Here is an 18,254-nt window from a genome sequence, read left to right on the forward strand (position 1 = left end):
GAAAAGTAGAATTGAAGACATGGATTGGACGTATTTTCTACGGCTCCCCATCATACCTGCACCCAGAAATCTATACAACCTTACACAACATCAGGAAAATTTAAAAAATACATAAAAAATAAAATCCTAAAAATAATACTGTGGCAAATTTTAAAATAGCTATAGTATCTTGCAGATATCAACCTGAGTCAAAAAATCTGTTTCTAGGAAGTGCTTGGATGTACCACTGAAATGAGCAAGCAAAGAAGGGAGACTTAATTCAAACGGGCTTTGGAGGGGAGAGAAAATCTGCCTCGTATTTTAAGCTGGAGAAGAGAAACATACCCCCCCAATACACACACACACAAAGGAAAAAGGAAATTATTTCACAAAAAGCTAAGGCAAATTTATTTATGTTCAGTTGTAAAAAAATGGGGAGAAGGAAAAACAAGGAGAGAGAAAGTTTCACATATTCCTATCAGAAAAATATTTACCAGCCATTTGCTCCATTCCAGGTCACTTATGATTATCTGGCTAGGCAAGAAGAGGCCAGGAGCTATGGAAATCACGCCAGGGGCTTCAGAAGGATCATAATCAGTCTCTCCTGTTCCTCAGACTAGGCAAAAGCAACTGGGAGAAGGCAGCAATGTTTACAAAGGTCCCTCCTGCTGCTCAGTTCACGGCTCTTCTGCTGGTGAGCCCACGGCGGCGGCGAATTCTCAGTTCATGCCTATCCCACTTGGTGAAGAAGGAGAGGGAGAGAGAGAGAGGACTGGAGGGAGAGAACCGTGGGTGAGGATGTGCATGTTCCTCATCCCCCCAAGAATGGTAATTCTCAGCAACGCGATGGCAACGGTCAAGGCCGCAGAAGTTGGGCCAAATCCTTCTGAAAAAGGACTCAAGACGGGGGCATCGAGGGCCCCGCCTGACAATTCTCCACAATCTCAGTGTGCTTTGTGTTTCCACTTTTTGTGTTTTTTGTCTTTCTTTTTGCTTGCGCACCGGGAGCAGAACCACTGCATTTCTTCTGGGGGAGCGGTGGTGATGCCGACACACGGCCTGCGAAGGAAAAGGACAAGGGGTGAAGGTGCTGGAGAAACATAGCGGGTCCTGAAAATTTAACTCCCTTAACTCCTGGGAGGCAGGGACAGCGACATTTCACCATCCTGATTCTGTGGTCCGAAAGAACGTGGGTAAAAAAAATGCAACACGTTTCATCTGACAAAGACTCCAGTTTCACACACACAAACATTACGAAGATAATGATACGGAGCATCGCCTACAGTGAAGAGGTTGTACAACGTTCCTCGATTTTGATCGATGTGGCATCAGTGCTGACCTTGTGAACTCTTTCCCCTACCTCAAAATCTGGTGGAGATATGAATAAAATGAGGCACTGATGGACTTACAGGTAGACCACGCTTAATGACCATTCGTTTAGTGACAGTTCAGACTTACGATGGTGCTGAAAAAAACCAACTTACGACCGGCCCTCACACTTATGACTGTCGCGGCGGCCCCGCGGTCATGTGATCGCAATTTGCACTTGGCAACCAGTTCGCATTTATGACCGTCACGGCATCCCGTGGTCCCATGATCGCTTTTTTTGACCTTTCTGGCTGGCTTCTGGAAAGCAAAATCAATGGGGAACCACATGATTCGCTTAACACCTGCAGCGATTCGCTGAACACCCGCCACAACAAAGGTAGAAAAATTGGGTCGGATTTGCTTAATGACTGCTTTGCTTAGCAACCAAAATTCTGCACCCAATTGTGGTCGTTGAACGAGGACTACCTGTACACAAGGGATGTTTCCTATAGTTTCTTATGAAACATGTTCTTAGATACTTGGAATGGCTGCATATCTCTGAGTATTTTATTGATTGATTGATTGAATTTCTATTACCGCCCATCTCTCCCAAAAGGGGGACTCTGGGCGGTTTACAATAAAATCTTACAAAATTATGTGCTTTCTCTGAATGGTTCTTCCTGATTTCCCCCCCCCCCCATCATACATAAACTGGAGTGCATCTCTAAATAATTTTGAGTGTTTTTTTAAAACTCTCTCTCTACTGTTCTGATCATTTACAGCCCTGGTTCTTTGGTTGTAAAGGGTTGCATTTCCCCATCCTTTAAAAAGACATGCATACATGCATGCCAGAGCATTTGACCCTGCCCCCTTTTTTGCAGGAAAATATAAGAAATTACAGGTTGAAGAAACAAGTTTGAAGGTTTTTTTATAGCCACTGGGATCAGTTGTCTGTTTAAATGTGTAGGACGATTACTCAGCTCACTGAATACATCCTTTCAGTTGTAGAAAAGGTCTATTTTTCAGTTCAGAAAAATACTCTTAGGATTATTTAAGTAATGAAAATTCAGAGAACTCTATATTCACATCAGTGCTTTGCAAGAAGGAATTCCATACCGCAGACAGTACGAACAGGCCGAATGTATCACTTGGCTGGTATAGAAGCCTGTGTGCTCAAGATAGGGGTGTACAAGATCACTTGAAATGAGGGCTGTGTTAGGCCTGTGGATGGCATGTCTCCAGAACAGGAAGGGCTGGACAAAAAATAAGCTAGATTTAATTTGATTTTATACTTACTTATACAATTAAATATATTAATGAGATTATTTCCACGTATTTTATACTTCCCCCATTCGGTCACATTAAAGCATAGACTAGTTGCCTCCAAAGCTTTGAGAAATGGCCACATTAGACAAGAGCCCCAACTTGGGCACTTTTGTTTTCCGATCCTGTCTGACTGCCACCAGCTGATGACAACAGGCTGACAGCGTTGCAGCCTTTTAAAAGAATTATCATTTCCAAGGGGCTAAGGTGACACACAACTGCTGTATAATTTGAAGGTCTGGGACGACAACGCCCAAGGGCAGTCCTATCACATGACTTCAGAAGCACTTACCAATGATACCAATCGTCACAGTCATCACACCCAATCATTGGGCTGCCGTCGTCTGGTTTTTCACAACCAGGACAGATCCATATCTTGTTCCCCCACTCATCTCGGATCTGGATGGATAGAAAAGGAGGGAGAAACTGAGGATCCAGATGGGGAGAAGGCTCCTTTAATGTACTGTAGATTACTTTCTACATATTCCACAATAGCTGTCCAGTAGCTCGAGTATTGGGAGGGGTGGGGGGGGACATCCTACCATGTTATCTTAACAAACGTGATGTATGAATGCAGGCATGCACCCTTCAAAAACAGCAACAAAAATAGTAATGTATTAGATTTATAAGGAAGCCAAATCAGAGAAACTCCAGGTGAGTTACAATTAAAAACTCAATAAAAACAATCATATACATAAAATAAACAACTTCCTGCTTTGGGGAAGCACATTAAAAAAAAACAATTTCAACCATTCTTATTTATTACTCAGAGGATCACAAGTGAATTCAGCCCACGGTCTGCTCAAAAGGCCAGGTTTTGAATGCTTTTCTAAAGCAGAGTAGGGATGGGGCCAAACAGACCTCTGGGGGGATGGTATTTCAGAGGACAGGAGTCCTTATTTCTAATTAAAGACTCACACATGCCTGAAAAAGCCAGTATACTGTATTGGTACACATACAGATTCTGCAGATGCTAAAAGTCCAAACCTACCATAAGGAACCTTTGTGTCATCCAGAAAACCAACATTTGGCACAAATCTAACCCTGATGACGAGAAACATCTGAAAACCTGGGGGAAAGCTTCTAAGGTTACATCACTTAGAATCAAAAACCTGAAGTCTATCTCATAAGAGAGGCTAGTAGCCTGGCCCAGAACAAGCCAAGCCAGGCACAGGATAGAATAATGTGGGCATGCCAACTATTGCCTTGCACACATGAAAGAGAAGGTCAGGGTGCCAGAGCTTCAGCAAGCCAGGGAGTGGCACCTCATGACGCAAAGGCGATCACCCTCCCTCCCCTTCCAGAATGCAAGATGGCATACTTAAGGAATAGCCCAACAAGGCTCATTCATTGGCTTCAGTTTCGTCTCAGCCTTCCTCAAGCTGGGACCCACCACTTGGTGGGTAAGTCTGTAAGTTCTTGCCCCCCCCACCAAACGTTTTGCTAGCCAGTGATAATGGGACTTGTAATTTGATGGCCTGGAAGGTGCCAGTGCCAGTGCCAGCTTGGTGAAAGCAACACTACCAGACCGGGAGCTGAAGGTGATTACGGCGCTGCCAGGCTCTTTCCATTTGCTCTGTGCTGCCTCATCCGCCACCCTCCCTCCCCTGCGGAAGACAGTCTTGGCAATGTGCATCTAATATATACAGCAGAGGCATTTAGGTTGCCGGGCTAGTACTTATTAGCCAAACCCATCCAACTCAGCTAACTGATAAGATCAGGGGTATAAAAATGGTTACTGAGTAACTTTCCATTCCTCTGACATTTGTCACACAACGAAGGGTTACTGAAGGGTAAGCAGGGGGGAGAGAGAGAATTAGAAAGTTTATAGCACTTTGCAGGAGGCTGGTAGAATCTGACTCTTCCACTCATTAGGGTGCATGTTCAGGGTATAATAAATGCTGCTAATTACAGTAATTGCAGCAATCGTATTTTGAGCAAAATGTACACTGGAGTTCAGGCTTGTGTTAGAACCTGACGATTTTATAAATTTCCCTCTCCTATGTCAACATACAAGAAACTTTCTAACTCTTAACGCTGCTCAATGTTAATTTTCTTAAATCCAAATACATCTGAACCTAAATTTATGGGCTACCACCTACATTTATGGGATGCATTTATAAAACACCTTACCGAGCAATTATTAGCAAAAGGAATGGAATCTTGATAGAACATGATGGGTGTCAGCCTATTTTTAACTGATAAATGTAATGTATGTGAAAAGTTACACTCTAAATGTAAGGGTATACGTTATGACCATATGAACACAGACTGTCTTCCTCCTGCATGAGCTATTCTGTTTTGTGACTGCTTCTTAATTAAAATTGGTGAAAGCTGGAAGAACTACCGTAAGCAAATGAACTGAGAGTTGGGTGGCATATAAATTTAATAAATAAAAAAAAAGGCAGACAGGCTGATTATATGCTTAGATTTCCCCTTCACTCCTTTGGTTCTGCCATTAATAAACTAAGCAAGCTCTCGTTTAAAATGATGTAATTGCCCTGTAAGTTACCTGATACATATTAAACTACAGTTTGCCTAAAATGGTTTGCTGAATAAATCCTCATTGGATGGACTTACACAACGTGCTGAATCACAAGTCCGGGTTTACACATGGCTGAATTCACACCAGTTCAGCAAGAAAACAACTGTATGCCTCAGTGCAACGTGTGAACCTAGCTGTTGATAAGGCCGCTGGGCTCTTTAGCTCAGCTCTGCCTCCTGGCCAAGGCGGAGGTCCTTCCTGGAGGCTTTATCAGTGAGGAAAGCTCAAGCAAGGCTTTTGACAAGGGTAAGCCAACATGTCAGAGTGTTCTCACTGACAGAAGGCTGGGATTGTATAATGCATAATGGAAGGGGAAGGAATTCTGTTTAATTTCAACTGCTGGGATTTACTTTGTATGGAATTAATATTGGAAACCATCTCTCCAAGGTAAAATATTTGCTACTGGATTGCATCCAGAAACTAGGGCAGATTTACAAACAGGAAAGCTTTGTTTGAGAAGTATAAAACTAAGGGCACTACACGACGCCAGTCCAGAATCAGCAGACAGAGTTTAGCATGTCAGGCAAGTTATTTCTGGTGCGGTGGGCTTTTTTTTACAGAAGAGGGGAACGATAAGTGACCTACGGAGATGGTTTTTCCTGCATCAGAAATGGAGTGGAATAATCATGAAAAGTGGGACCAGTTTACTTTCTGGCATCGGCTTCCTTGACATGATGTCCTCCTCTGCCTTGGCAGCCACCCTCCCTCTCCCGCAGAAGACAATCTTGGTGATGTGCATCTAATATATGCAGGGCAGGCACATGGGTTGCTGTGTTAGTACTTATGGCCAAACTGATCCAACTCAGCTAACTAACCACAACCAGGGTATAAAGGAACCCCCCCTTCTGGCTGTGAATGATGGGAGCTGCAGACTACTTCCTCCAGAGGACACCACATCAGGGAAGGCAGCATTTGTGTATTTCATAAAGTTCTATCTGATCAAGATGGAGGCTGATTAAGATTTGAACTGCAGTTGAATCCCTACCTCGAACTTCCTGTTTGGCTATAAGTCAGCCCCCCTGTGGTTTGGTTACTCATTTCTGAAAAATGAGGAGGGAACTTTTTTTTTTCTCTTTCACACTCCCCTTTTCCTATTTCCTGCCTATCTTACTTTGAGACTGATTGCACTTTGTGCCACACAGAGTATGCCAGGGAAGAGAACCTGCACTCGTTTAATACCGCCTTGGATATCTTGAGAGCTGAAACAAACAATGTATTTGGGCATTGGTTCATGTATCTCTAACTTGCTCTAGAGAGCCAAGACGGGCTGGAGCCAAAGCAAGTTAGCTGCACTTAGGTCCTGCTCAAATCTACGTGAAATCCATGTACCAAAGCTGTACTTTCAAGAATTCACTGGACACGGCAACAATTTGCTTGTGGAGAATGGATATCCAGCATGTGTGTATTCCCTAAACACAATGGTCATATCCTTATAACTGTATACACCGGCACCTTTTGTCATAAATACACATACTTCTTTGGAAGTTTCTCTGTATCTGTTATATCAGTTCATCTTAAGATGTATACACCCATATGCATTTGATAAGTATCAAAGGCAGAATATAAATATGTATTGCTGGTTTTAAGCTTTTGGAGGCCAGCAACGTGTCAACGATTCAGATACTTGCCATCAGTTCAAGGTCAAGCAGTTTGAACCAATAATCACATTTCATTATTCCAAAAGTTGATATAGAGTTACATATAGTACTTATGTAACACGTGTAACATTAGGCACAACAGGTTAAAAATATTTAGATCCCGAAACTTACGTTGGGAGTTAGCAATCTGTCTTGGTGAAGGTTGACTTTTTATTGGTAAATTGTGGAAATAAGAGTTGAAATCTGATCAGCTCAAGTTGCTTGGTCAACTTGAGATTTATTAGTAAGCCTCAAAAACAGTTGTCTCCATGTACCTGGTTTTGGGAAATTTCTCAACAGACTTAAACTTAAAAACCTTCCTGTTTACTCACAACTTGTTAAAAAACTTTCTGCCTCCATTTTTGGGGGGTGTTTTTACTGATAAGATCGCTTTACTCTGCCCCCAAGTTCAATACACTTCATATTGTAGGTACAATGGTGGTAACTTTTATGAATTACTTTGCAGGGGAAGAAAATTAAAGCATATTGGCATCAAAAGCAAATCTGGCATCATATATGCCTTCCCCTTACCACATCTGTAAGACTTGACGAGCGCTCAATACCCAGGAGCTTTGTGAGAGAAAATGTTTCAGCCAAAGAAGCCGACGAAGTGCTTAATTACAAAATTTTAATTCATGAAAAGCAAACCCTTTTATCAACTTGGAAAACTTTATTCTGAGGGTGGTGATCAAACTCAGAACACCCAGGTTTCGCTACTTGCCTCGGAACTAACCACGATGCTATTGGATTCCGGTTTACCACCCGTACCAACTGTTTGAAGAACCGCTTAAAAACTGGTCTTGTAGATAGAAACGTTTTAACCATGCACCTAAGTATGACTGTGAATGGAACAGCTGGAAATAGGTGGTGTTAAGGATCTAATAAAAACATTTAACAGGAACCCAGGACATGGGATGATCCCATGTTCTCGCTGAGATACATTAAGCCACATACCACGTAATTGCTGACAGTCTCTGTCACGACGCTTCGAACGGGGACTTTAGAGCTTCCCATGGCAGATGCTGCAGGGGACGACGGTGGAATCAGGGCTGGAGAAATGGTGGCAGGAGGCAGAGGAGGAACTGCTGAAGGAGGGGGGGGTGGGGGGGCGACATGAACAGGAGCTGGTGCTGGGGAGGGCGGCGGCGGCGGCGTTTTCGGCCGAGCTGAGAGAGAGGATGGTTTAGCCTCCGTCGTGGACACCACTTTGCTGATGACACTACCAGAAAAAAAAAACGGAAAGAGCAGATGTAGCATTAAACGATTAATTTGATTAACTAAAATGATGCCCCGTAAGTGGGGGGAAACCTACAATTCTGCTTACGAAGGACAACAGTAGCAACAGTAGTTCATAACAGCATTAGAAAGAATTAGGGAGGGAAACAAAAGTTACAGCAACAAATTTTCTAACATCAAGCAGATTTAGTAATCACCAGCTGTAATACAGATATGCCAGTTATGGCCATTATGCCCCTTGAAAGGGGCCATTATGCCCCTTTTCAGAGCAACACATCTTACTGAAAGGCACAAGCTTTTCCGAAATTTATGCATTTTAATAACATTTGCTAGTCTGAAAAGGTGCTACCAGATTCCTGGCTGGTGGCTACCACAAACTGCATGGCTCTCCTATAATACAGGAGCGGAAAAAATGGCAGGCCTTTCAGCTAAGCCGATGGTCCTACTTCCTGTGGCTTTCTCTGGTACAGAAGACAGACTGACCTTTGGAATGCAGCTCCCCGAGAGGTCCTGAACCAGCTTTTTAGCAGAGTGGTGGCGCCTCTGCTTCCAATCTCTCCCCCTGCTACAGGATCCAATGTAGTGGTGAGATCAAATAGGCAGACTGGTAACGAACTGCTTATGTACGTCAGTCCCTCTCCACTGCCGCTTATGGTGGCCGAGAAAGTTTTGAATCAAAACTGTCTTTATAACACCAACAGAGGATGCGTAAGAACACGAATGGGGTGCTAAACTCAATCTACTGAAAGCATTTATTATCCGAAGAGGCAATATTGGCACTTTGAAAGTAGTCTTTGTGGGAATGGTGCAAAAATCAAACTACTGGAAAAGTGACAAAGAGAAAATATTTAATTATGTTGTAGAGAGAGGGTGAGGGAGAAAGCGGAATGGATTTGGATTCACGCTTGGGAGCAGAACCAGTTATGAATCCATGTTTGCAGTAGTCCTTTCTTCCCTTCCAGTCTGACTGCTGATGTGGGCTTGCTCGGTAGGTGTAATGATTGCCTATTCTAAACACCATCAGACTCATGAACAGGTTCATAAAGATATCTGATTTATTAAAGAATAGTATGCAGGATCACAAAGAAAGCTGAGAATGATGAAAGCGCGCCAAATGCAAACTAAAAACCCTTGGTGCAAATGAGATCCCTCCCCCCATAGAGTCTTCCCAGGCTCACAATCCCAGGTGCTCCCAATGGCTTCTAATGGTCCGCGGGAAAAGTCCTTGAGCCGAGCACATAACCCAAGCACATTCCATTGAAACGAACACAGATACAGAGCTTGGCACAAGGTCTCCCAGCAGCTCCCTTCCAACAGCAACGTGTGTCAGCACCATGGCATGTGAAACGTTACGATGTACAGCGCACACTGAAACAGTGAACATGACAGTAGGAAGTTTACAAGTAGCAGGTGAAGACAATAGCATCCCTTTGTGGTTGCAGTTGGTGGCAAACGTAATATGAGTCCAGCCCCCATAATGCCTAGGCTACTGCCGAGGGCTTCTCTTTGAAACTCTCAAAGGATGGCATGTCACCCAAACTAGACAACTTATTCAACTGCAATTGCTTCTATAGTTATGAAGTTCTTTTCTTAGCCCTGTAGCTTAGATCCAGCCCTGGCCTCTAGATGCCATCAGGGACTTCATAGGCCTCAACGACATTTTGCAGGTACTAATCATTCATTCATTCATTCATTCATTCATTCGTTCGTTCGTTCGTTCGTTCGTTCGTTCGTACGTACGTACGTACGTACATATGCACATACCATTATATACACCACAGTATGACTTGGTGGTGTATATAAACAAAATGTCCATGCAAACTACAAAATACAAGGACAATAAAAATACTAGCTTTCCAGAAATCATAAGAAACTGAGTTATTTTAGAGAGCCTTTGAGGTATGAATTGATTCTTACTGTTTTCGTGAACCTACTGGCAACAACACAGAAGCAGGTTACCATTGCCTTCTTCCAAGGTGCCATTACAACTTTCCAGTTTAGCCTACAGCTTTGGGATTTCCTGTAGGTCTCTCATCCCAGATTAACCAGGTCTGATACTGTTCAGCTAAAATAATGGAACAATGGATGGGATATGTTTGCTGAGATCTTCAGGAGAGAACTCTGCTCTGCATCCCATCATCCTCAGAAGCAAGCTGATGGGACAGGGCCTCTTTGGGCACAGCACCCTGACCATGACCCACCCTGTCTATACAATATTTCTCTGGTTCCTCCCACCCCCTTTTTTTTTTTACTGTTCATTGGATGCTCTGCTATACAAGCAAAGTCAATAGCCAATGCCAGCAGTCTCAAAAAGAGGCACAGCTAAGGAAATACTGAAAGGGTGCTTGCTTTGGCTTGTTGTATTGTGATCGTACAGGCAATGCTTCTGATAATTTTCTAGGCTGGAAAAGTTTAATATGAACAAATGCTGGAAAACAGGTCAAAGAAATCATTGTGTTCTAGTCTAATTTTTTTCAATAGCCAAAGCAGAAGATGCATCTGCAAACTCTGTGTTATTGTTTTATTCTGATGATGATGGAAGCAATAACCCTTGATTAGGATGAATAATGTTATGTAGTGTATATATTATACTCAGCATACAACTATTAATTACTACCTCCCTTGTAATATAAAGCAGGATTTCATTGTGATATATAAACAGAGCAGAGCATTGTGCTAGCACGGAATCTATTAATAATGGAACAGGTAGGCCCAACTGGTAGATCCGAGTCTGCAACAGGTAGGAGACATCTGCTCATTTGGCAAGGAGAAAGGAAAAGAAGGAATCCTGGGGGTTGTGGTCCCAACATCTCTGAAGGGCACCAGATCAAAGAATGATGCTTTGGAGAAACAGAAGATAAAGGGTATATTTCAAGATGGCAAGTGGATTTTATTTATGTGTGATGGCATCTTCAGCATATCAAAATGGGGAATTTTAAAGAAGCTCCAACACAGAAGACAATAATGGAAGTTCATTCACATACTGGGAAACTTATTTTTCTATGATTATCTAATTAGCATGCTAATTGAGTTTGTTCAAAAAATCCCAATCTTAGTTTGGGAATGGAAAGAAGGATTCAGGGTGAACCTAAGACAGACAGGAAAGAGTTCAGAGCTGTCATTTCAGCTACAAATCAGCGCTTCTCTGCAAGTGCAGATTCCCAAAAGGACAAAATAAAACAAACTTTCAAAAAGGAGAAGACACTCAGACCCGCTTACATCGGGCTTTGGGTAGGAGCAAGGATGTTTGCCTTAAAAGCCAACATTTGTTTTGAGGGGAAGTAAACAGAAGAATGCCTATTAAGAAGTTAAAAAAGACTTTCACTAAAAGGTGAGAAGGGATTCTTCAATGCCACAAGTATTTCCTGTTGACAAGACTGCCCCAACAGCCCACTGCAACTGCTGTGCTCTTGGGCTGTTAAAAGTACAGCAAGCCTAAAGAATTGGCAACTGATGCAAGTGCCATTACAATCCAAGTCTGGAAGCACACCTCATTTTGGAGCTTTCCCTATCTCACACTGCAACAAGCACATTTTATTAGACCTAGAGCAAATTCAAGCACTTTAAAATTCTGGGCTGAAGAAACATGAAGGGCAGGAAATCAGAAAACAAAACGCAGGGCATTTTGCAGGGATTGTATCTCTGAGACGACAGGCCCTCCCCAAAACCCTCTATCAGTGCCCTTCATTGTTCACCTTTCATTTAAACTGGCTCAGCTGTGGGCCACCCAATGCTCTTATGCTAAAGGCTGGGAGTTTGAGCATTAGCTGCTGTGATGTGCCTCCTTTGCAGAGGTAAATTATGCCAGTAGGCAGGCAGGCAGGCAGGCAGGCAGGCATTTGCGCTGGGAATCTTCCTTAAATCACAGTTCAGAAGAAATGCAGATTTTGATATTTCCTCCAAACAAAACAGGAACAACAAAGCCACCTCCAAAACTTTTTTCAAGGGTTTTTTGGAACAAGGCTAGAAAGACAGCATAGTAGAAGGAGAACCCTTGAACCACAACTTTCTGTGTACTGCTCTTCCTAAAAAACAGCATTGGTCTTCATCTCCACAAACTTGAATAGGGCACAGAAGTGTTCAGAAAATTTGCTAGGTTGCTTCAGACACCACCGCTGGCCACCTGGGAGATGCTGACAGTTCAATTTGCCAAAAGCAGCTGGAAGAACAGAGACCAAAGTCCTGGACCTGAATGTAGAAGAGTGAAGTTGGGTACTCTTCTACAAAAGCAATTGGTCTAGGAAATAAACTGAGACTAGAGCATTGTTGCCTGTTTTCAACTTCTTAGGGTATGGTCAGAAAAATATGAATGCACGGACAAAAAATGCAGGAACCCAGCTTGGGATTTTTCACATTTTGGTGAAAACAAAATATTACGTAAATGCAAAATACCTGGTACATGTAATTTCAAAGCTAAGTCATGATCAGCCAATAACAAATAAGTGTTCTTATTATAAGGGACTGCAGATGGCAGAATGCTAGTAAGGGTGATTACGTTTTCAGCTCAATCCTTTTGCCCCATGCACTCATGTCCCATAGCAGAAGGAAACCAGTGTTATACTTTCCTTTTGACCCATCAAATGTGAACCTTCTTACTCTTTATTGGCAGGGTTGTATGTAGAAAGCAGGCAACAGACATCCGTGGCTTTTGTTACCAAACAATTTAGGTTGGGGTATCAGGGACTGGCTTGAAATTTTCTTGCAGACCTGGTCATTCCTCCTCAACAGCAGCATTAACCGCCATCTTTGTCCTGGTTCTCTTCTCTAGTCCTGAGCATCCACATGCTCACCTCCTCACTTTTCCATGAGAAGGGTGACTGAGGTCTTCATCTGAAATGTTTATTTAGAACATGTGGCCTAGTTATCTTGGGTATCATATCCTCAATCTAGCTACCACTCCCTTCAGCTAATAATGTTCTGCAGGAGTAGATACAGAAACTGTTTTGCCTTACGCCACTGGGCTGTGATGGGGTAATTTTCAAGACGGGTGGGTAGTCTTATCAACCTATCTGAAGGCAGAAGACGATAAGTGGCAACACACAGTAGATAAATCAAAGTCAAATAATTTTTAATAATGAATGTTTCTTTAGTCTTTCCTTGCATAGATGAACTTAAAGACTAATTTATAAACTTAGGTCAAAAAATAAACAAATTACGAGCCATAGGGAGATATAATTGGGAAACTACTACACTGAGGACTTTCACAATAATATACAAGATGGCAAGCCAAGCAGCAGTAGAGATGCAGTCTGCTCTTGCATATACAAACACTATACGGTGGATTCAAGCAACACTTTGTCCTACCTAAAGAAGAGTCATGGTCCAAAAAAAAGATGCACACTGAGTTCTGGCATCTCTGGCTAAAGGATCTCAACCAGCACGCCAGGAAAAAAGAGATTTGTCTGAAATCCTGATCAGAAGAGCTAGATTTTGGAGTATACCTTCACTCTAGAATAAGGCAGCTTCCTACCTTTTCCAAAAAAGTGGTGCTTTTAAATTTGGTTTAGTATTGAGCCTCATGGGGCGCAGAGTGGTAGGCAGCAGTGTTGCAACCGAAACTCTCCCATGACCCAAGTTCGATCCCAGCGGAAGCTGGATTCTCAGGTAGCCGGCTCAGGTCGACTCAGCCTTCCCTCCTTCCGAGGCCAGTAAAATGAGCACCTGGCTTGCTGGGGAAGGTGACGACTGGGGAAGGCAGTGGCAAACCACCCCGCTATAGTCTGCCAAGAACACGTCGCGAAAGCGGCGTCCCCCCAAAGGGTCAGTCATGACTTGGTGCTTGCAGAGGGGACCTTTCACTTTTTTTTTCATTTGCTTAGTAAGCCAACATACTTCTTAGCAAGTGCCAAAAACAGCAAGTCATACTATTTGATGCATGTCAGCACCTTTGGACGCTCCAACGGCCTTGTGACTTTTCCCACAAAAAGGCTAACAATGATTCAGTGTATCATGTGGTGGAAATAAAACAACGATCTGAATCAACCCAAGGTACAGGTTCTCACACTTTAAATCACAATAATAAGTATTGGCATCACATAACCATGATTTGGAAGGAGTGAACGCATCATGCAATATGCCCTCTCATTTTTCCAGAAAACAACTGGAATCTTTGCAGTGTTAGAGCTGGTTCAGAAATAATTGGAACACATGATCTGCGAACAAGCTGAGGAAGGGCTACAGCTCAGCGCAGAAGTACATGTCTCCGGGCAGCCGTTCTCAGGTTCATCCTCTGGGACTTCCAGGGAAGGCTGGGAAAAGTCTGTCTGGAACCATGGGGAGTTACTATCAGTCAATGTGGATATTATTAACCTAAGTAGAGCAGCAGCTTTGGGTTGGGCTAAACTGACTAAGAAACAAGTAGGTTTGAAATATGATTTTGGATCCTGGCTTTTCAAAACAAACAAACAAACAAACAAACAAATAAATAAAAAGTTCCCCTTGCTCAGAACTCTTGGAAAACTGATTAATTTAAACGGAAAGTGCACCCTTTCAACCTCCTCCTCTGGCAAACCAAAAAGGGAAAGAAGTGAATGCATAAAGCCAGGGCTTGCTGAAGTTCTCACTGTCAGAATCCACTACCCTATCATCTCTCAGGTCTTGTCTTAGGGTTGACTCCTTACTGACTTACCCCCTGCTACAGGGCTCACTTGCATGTACAGTAAGAAGAAGCACTGTTTGCCCATGGAAATCATTTCCATCAGGAGTCCATGAACGTACACATATCACCGATGCTTCCGCAGACAGGCATGTATCAACACCCAATTCACAAAGTGTGCAATTCTCTTCCAGGTATCAGCAGGAATGCTGTCATTTTAAAAGCAAAACCAAGTCCCTCAGCAAAACTGAATGTCAGGTTCTGCGGTGTGTAGCAGAGGCAGACCCCTCTCTCTTTCAAAAAATCCAGACAAAATCAAGAGCGCTGCCTTTCCAGCATACAGTTATGCCACCCTCCTTCTGACCCAAACCAGCAGGAGTGAGCATGGGAATTCCTCAAAAGACAGAGCGTGACAATTTCTTTAAGAATAAATTTTCTCAGTCCCACACTGAAGCTGCTCAAAGCAGTGAGATCACAGATTAGTCTCTCCACAGGCTGCTTGCCTGGCAGTGTTTTTACCAGGATTATACCCTTCATTAAGAGATAAAAAATAAATTAAGGGTTCTTTTTTTCCTCCCAACAAAAATTGCCATCCCAGAAAGAAGAAGGAGTCTGTGAGAAAAGCCTTGAAGCCATGCAGGGATGAGTCTTCCTGCAACCACATCAACCCAAACTTAAAAAGGTACCACACACCACTCCCTCTCCAAAAGATGAGAGAATGGCTAAAGATTCTGGTGAGAAGCTAGCCTTGCCTCAAACACCCTTTTCATTTGCGGCCTGCTTTCCTCCAAGAGTCACACAACTTGAGAAAGGAAGCTGTACAATTTGTAATACTGCAACGCTGATACAGATGTTTCCAAAATGATACAAAACAAAACAGGTTACAGTGAGTGGACAGGATGCAAACCCAGGTGTAGACAAGGAATTCCGATGCTCGTCTTTGTGAATCGCCTTTGCACACGGTGTAATTCTATGCTCACATGTAAATGAAAACTTGGCCTGCAACAAGTTTGATATGTGCATCCTTTATTCGTCCTCAGAAGAGGATCATGTGATACTCATTTGTTTCTATTTAACAATGGGAAAATTGGATGACTTGCCCAACATTCCCCACCCTGTCTACAGCTGTAATTTCATCTAAGTGCCCTAGTTCCACAATTAAAACACTATCCACATGGTGCAGCAAATCCCAAGAGTATTTTTTTCCCCAAGTAGCTGAGGACAGTAGACTTTTAAAAAAATCACCTATTTTAGATTTGGAAGTTTCTACAAAACTGAGCTCCCCAAACCTCATGTTCCCAGAGAAGGTAAAGCCGAGCATGTTCTTCCAGTCATCATATTGCCGTAAGTAGATAAGTTACTTGGGTTGTAATGGCTTGCAGCAAGCACAAGCTGTAACACGCTACACCTGAAGTTCAGTACACCCCCAAGATGTGAAATAATTTCCTATCTTTGAATGCAATTCATTTGATTTCAATCTCACCCTTGCTGGCAAAAGCACCTAACCTTATTAAAATAAGAGAGAATGGGGCGAGGGAGAGAACGACGTCTTGCAAGCTTTCAGAAGGAAACCACTTTCTAATGTCAGGTTTCCAATGGGGGGCTGTGAAGGCCGCTGTACACAATCACCAAGGAATAGGCACGTGACACTGTTCTTCAGGGAGAATAAGCCACGTCGTTTTTGGCACCTTAAAATGCAAATAACCACAACTTGGAAATGCAAGTGTTGGGCACAGAACTCTGGCTACTCTGTAGATTTGCTAATATTCTGGTTACTTTGGTACTCAGAAGAAACAACACCTTTTCAGCGATGATGGTTGGTGTGCAATAATCACAGACTCATTCCTGACATATAATAGCCTTCCTTAAGCTGGCACCTTCTGGATGTGCTGGCACTGTTGGCTAGGATTTCTGGAAGTAGCAGTCCCAACTGGAGGGTGCCTGCTTGGGGAAGATGGATCTACATAACCCAGTAGCAGACCCATGCAACCCCATTTCTTCTTGCTTCCCTCCCCATCAGCTGTCCCAGTCATGACAGCATATAAATTTCTAAGCAATTACTGTGTTTGTGGCTGTCCCTTACACCTAAGTGAAGGAAATTTCATTTCAGTGAAATGGAGCTAAAGCTCAAAGCCAATAGCTATAAAGATTTCAAAGCCTGCAGCTTGTGCTTGCCTTAGTTTTAGTATTGAGCTTATCTGATCATGGGGATACATTATAAAACCACTATATTTTTCTAAATCTGCCTGTTCTCTGCTTTTATATGATACCTCATCCTGCTCTCTATAACCACAGAGCAAGCTTTAAAAGATTATCCAAAGCTGGTTTCAATTTTCACGTGTGACATTCATATTTATAGATTGCCATCATTTATACAGCCTTTTAAACACAATATGATTAATTATCACTTTTATTTAGCAGTGATACCCAGCTATGCAGCTTTGGAAGTTAGCAGTCCTGAAACTTTGTTCTAAAAAGGCTTAGCAGAAACTCTTTAAAAAAAAAAAATCAGTTCTTTTGTCTTACTTGCAAGCAACTCTTAATACACCTGTTCCGTAAATACTCAACTACTCAACAGTTTTTTTTTAAAAAAATTTTTTTTTAGGAAAGTGCAATTGCATAAAAAGAGTTTGTGGGGGCTCTGTGTACATGGTAAAATTAGTAAAGCACAGCATATAGAAATATTCAAAGAATAACTGATTGAGGGGTTATTTCAATTGTTAATAATGCACAATTCATACAATTTTTTTAAAATAATACCTATCTTGATAGATAGTATCACCGTATAATTTATTCACTAGAGGGCAGTGCACTTGTGTATATTTGGACTGAATCAGGAACTTCTCCCAAGTTCAGCACCCTTCAGATGTGTGGATTACTATTCCCAGAATTCCCTATTGGCTAAGCTGACTTGAGAATTCTGGGAATTGTAATCTAACGTATTTGGAAAGTATGAAGCTGGAAAAGGCTTGGAAAAGATTAAAAAAGAAACAACTGATGTATCTTCCTCCTGAGACGCCACCAAGTTTTAATAGTCCTATAATAAGCCCTTATGGCACAACAAATAACAGTCTTATTTTTATCGGACTTCATCATGCAAAACAAAGATAGGGGAAATATGCAAACAATATCCTTTTTATGCTATAGAACAAAAGCCAGATATGCTTAAAAGTCTTTTACCTTTGCTGAAGGTAAAGGCATCTTAACACAACTATAAAACCGGGATGAACTTATGCACATTTCTTCTGAGGAATGTGACAGATAAGAGGGCTGATGCTATCAAAAAGCTACAACTGCAGAGAAGCTCTTGTGTCATATACTGGGGTCTTGTACGAACAGGCTGAATGTTGAAACTGTACCAGCCCAAAAGGGAAGACTTCAGAGGCTATGGATTCAAACAAACAAGCAAACCAAATGGATATAAGGCACTGAATGGAAGTCTTCAGCCTATAAGGCACAGAAGTGGCCTAACTGGAGCAACTATCCATGGAGATCCTAAACTTCAAGACATCTTGGATTTTATCAGATCAGCAGGGCTTAAACACTACAGTAATATTTCAGTCATAACCTGGAAGAACTCTTTTGATCAGTCAGTGAACAGAGTCACAGCAAGTAGTAGCACCCACTCATC

The 18,254-nt window shown here is 42.4% G+C and overlaps 1 protein-coding gene across 2 annotated transcripts in view; it reads right to left on the minus strand.

Annotated features, from left to right (window-relative positions):
• Nucleotides 1-360: 360 nt before the first annotated feature.
• TAF3 (TATA-box binding protein associated factor 3) overlaps nucleotides 361-18,254 on the minus strand; it is a 136,014-nt gene continuing 118,120 nt past the window's right edge. For both annotated transcript variants that reach the window (XM_063308448.1, XM_063308446.1), the window contains exons 5-7: nucleotides 7,747-8,011; nucleotides 2,903-3,009; nucleotides 361-1,038 (exon numbers count right to left, since the gene is read on the minus strand). In XM_063308448.1, coding sequence (XP_063164518.1) covers nucleotides 924-1,038; nucleotides 2,903-3,009; nucleotides 7,747-8,011 — 487 coding nt within the window. In that variant the 3' untranslated portion in view covers nucleotides 361-923. The remainder of the gene's footprint in view (nucleotides 1,039-2,902; nucleotides 3,010-7,746; nucleotides 8,012-18,254) is intronic.

This window comes from Candoia aspera, chromosome 7, assembly GCF_035149785.1.
Source record: "Candoia aspera isolate rCanAsp1 chromosome 7, rCanAsp1.hap2, whole genome shotgun sequence".
In the NCBI taxonomy this organism is placed as follows: domain Eukaryota; kingdom Metazoa; phylum Chordata; class Lepidosauria; order Squamata; family Boidae; genus Candoia; species Candoia aspera.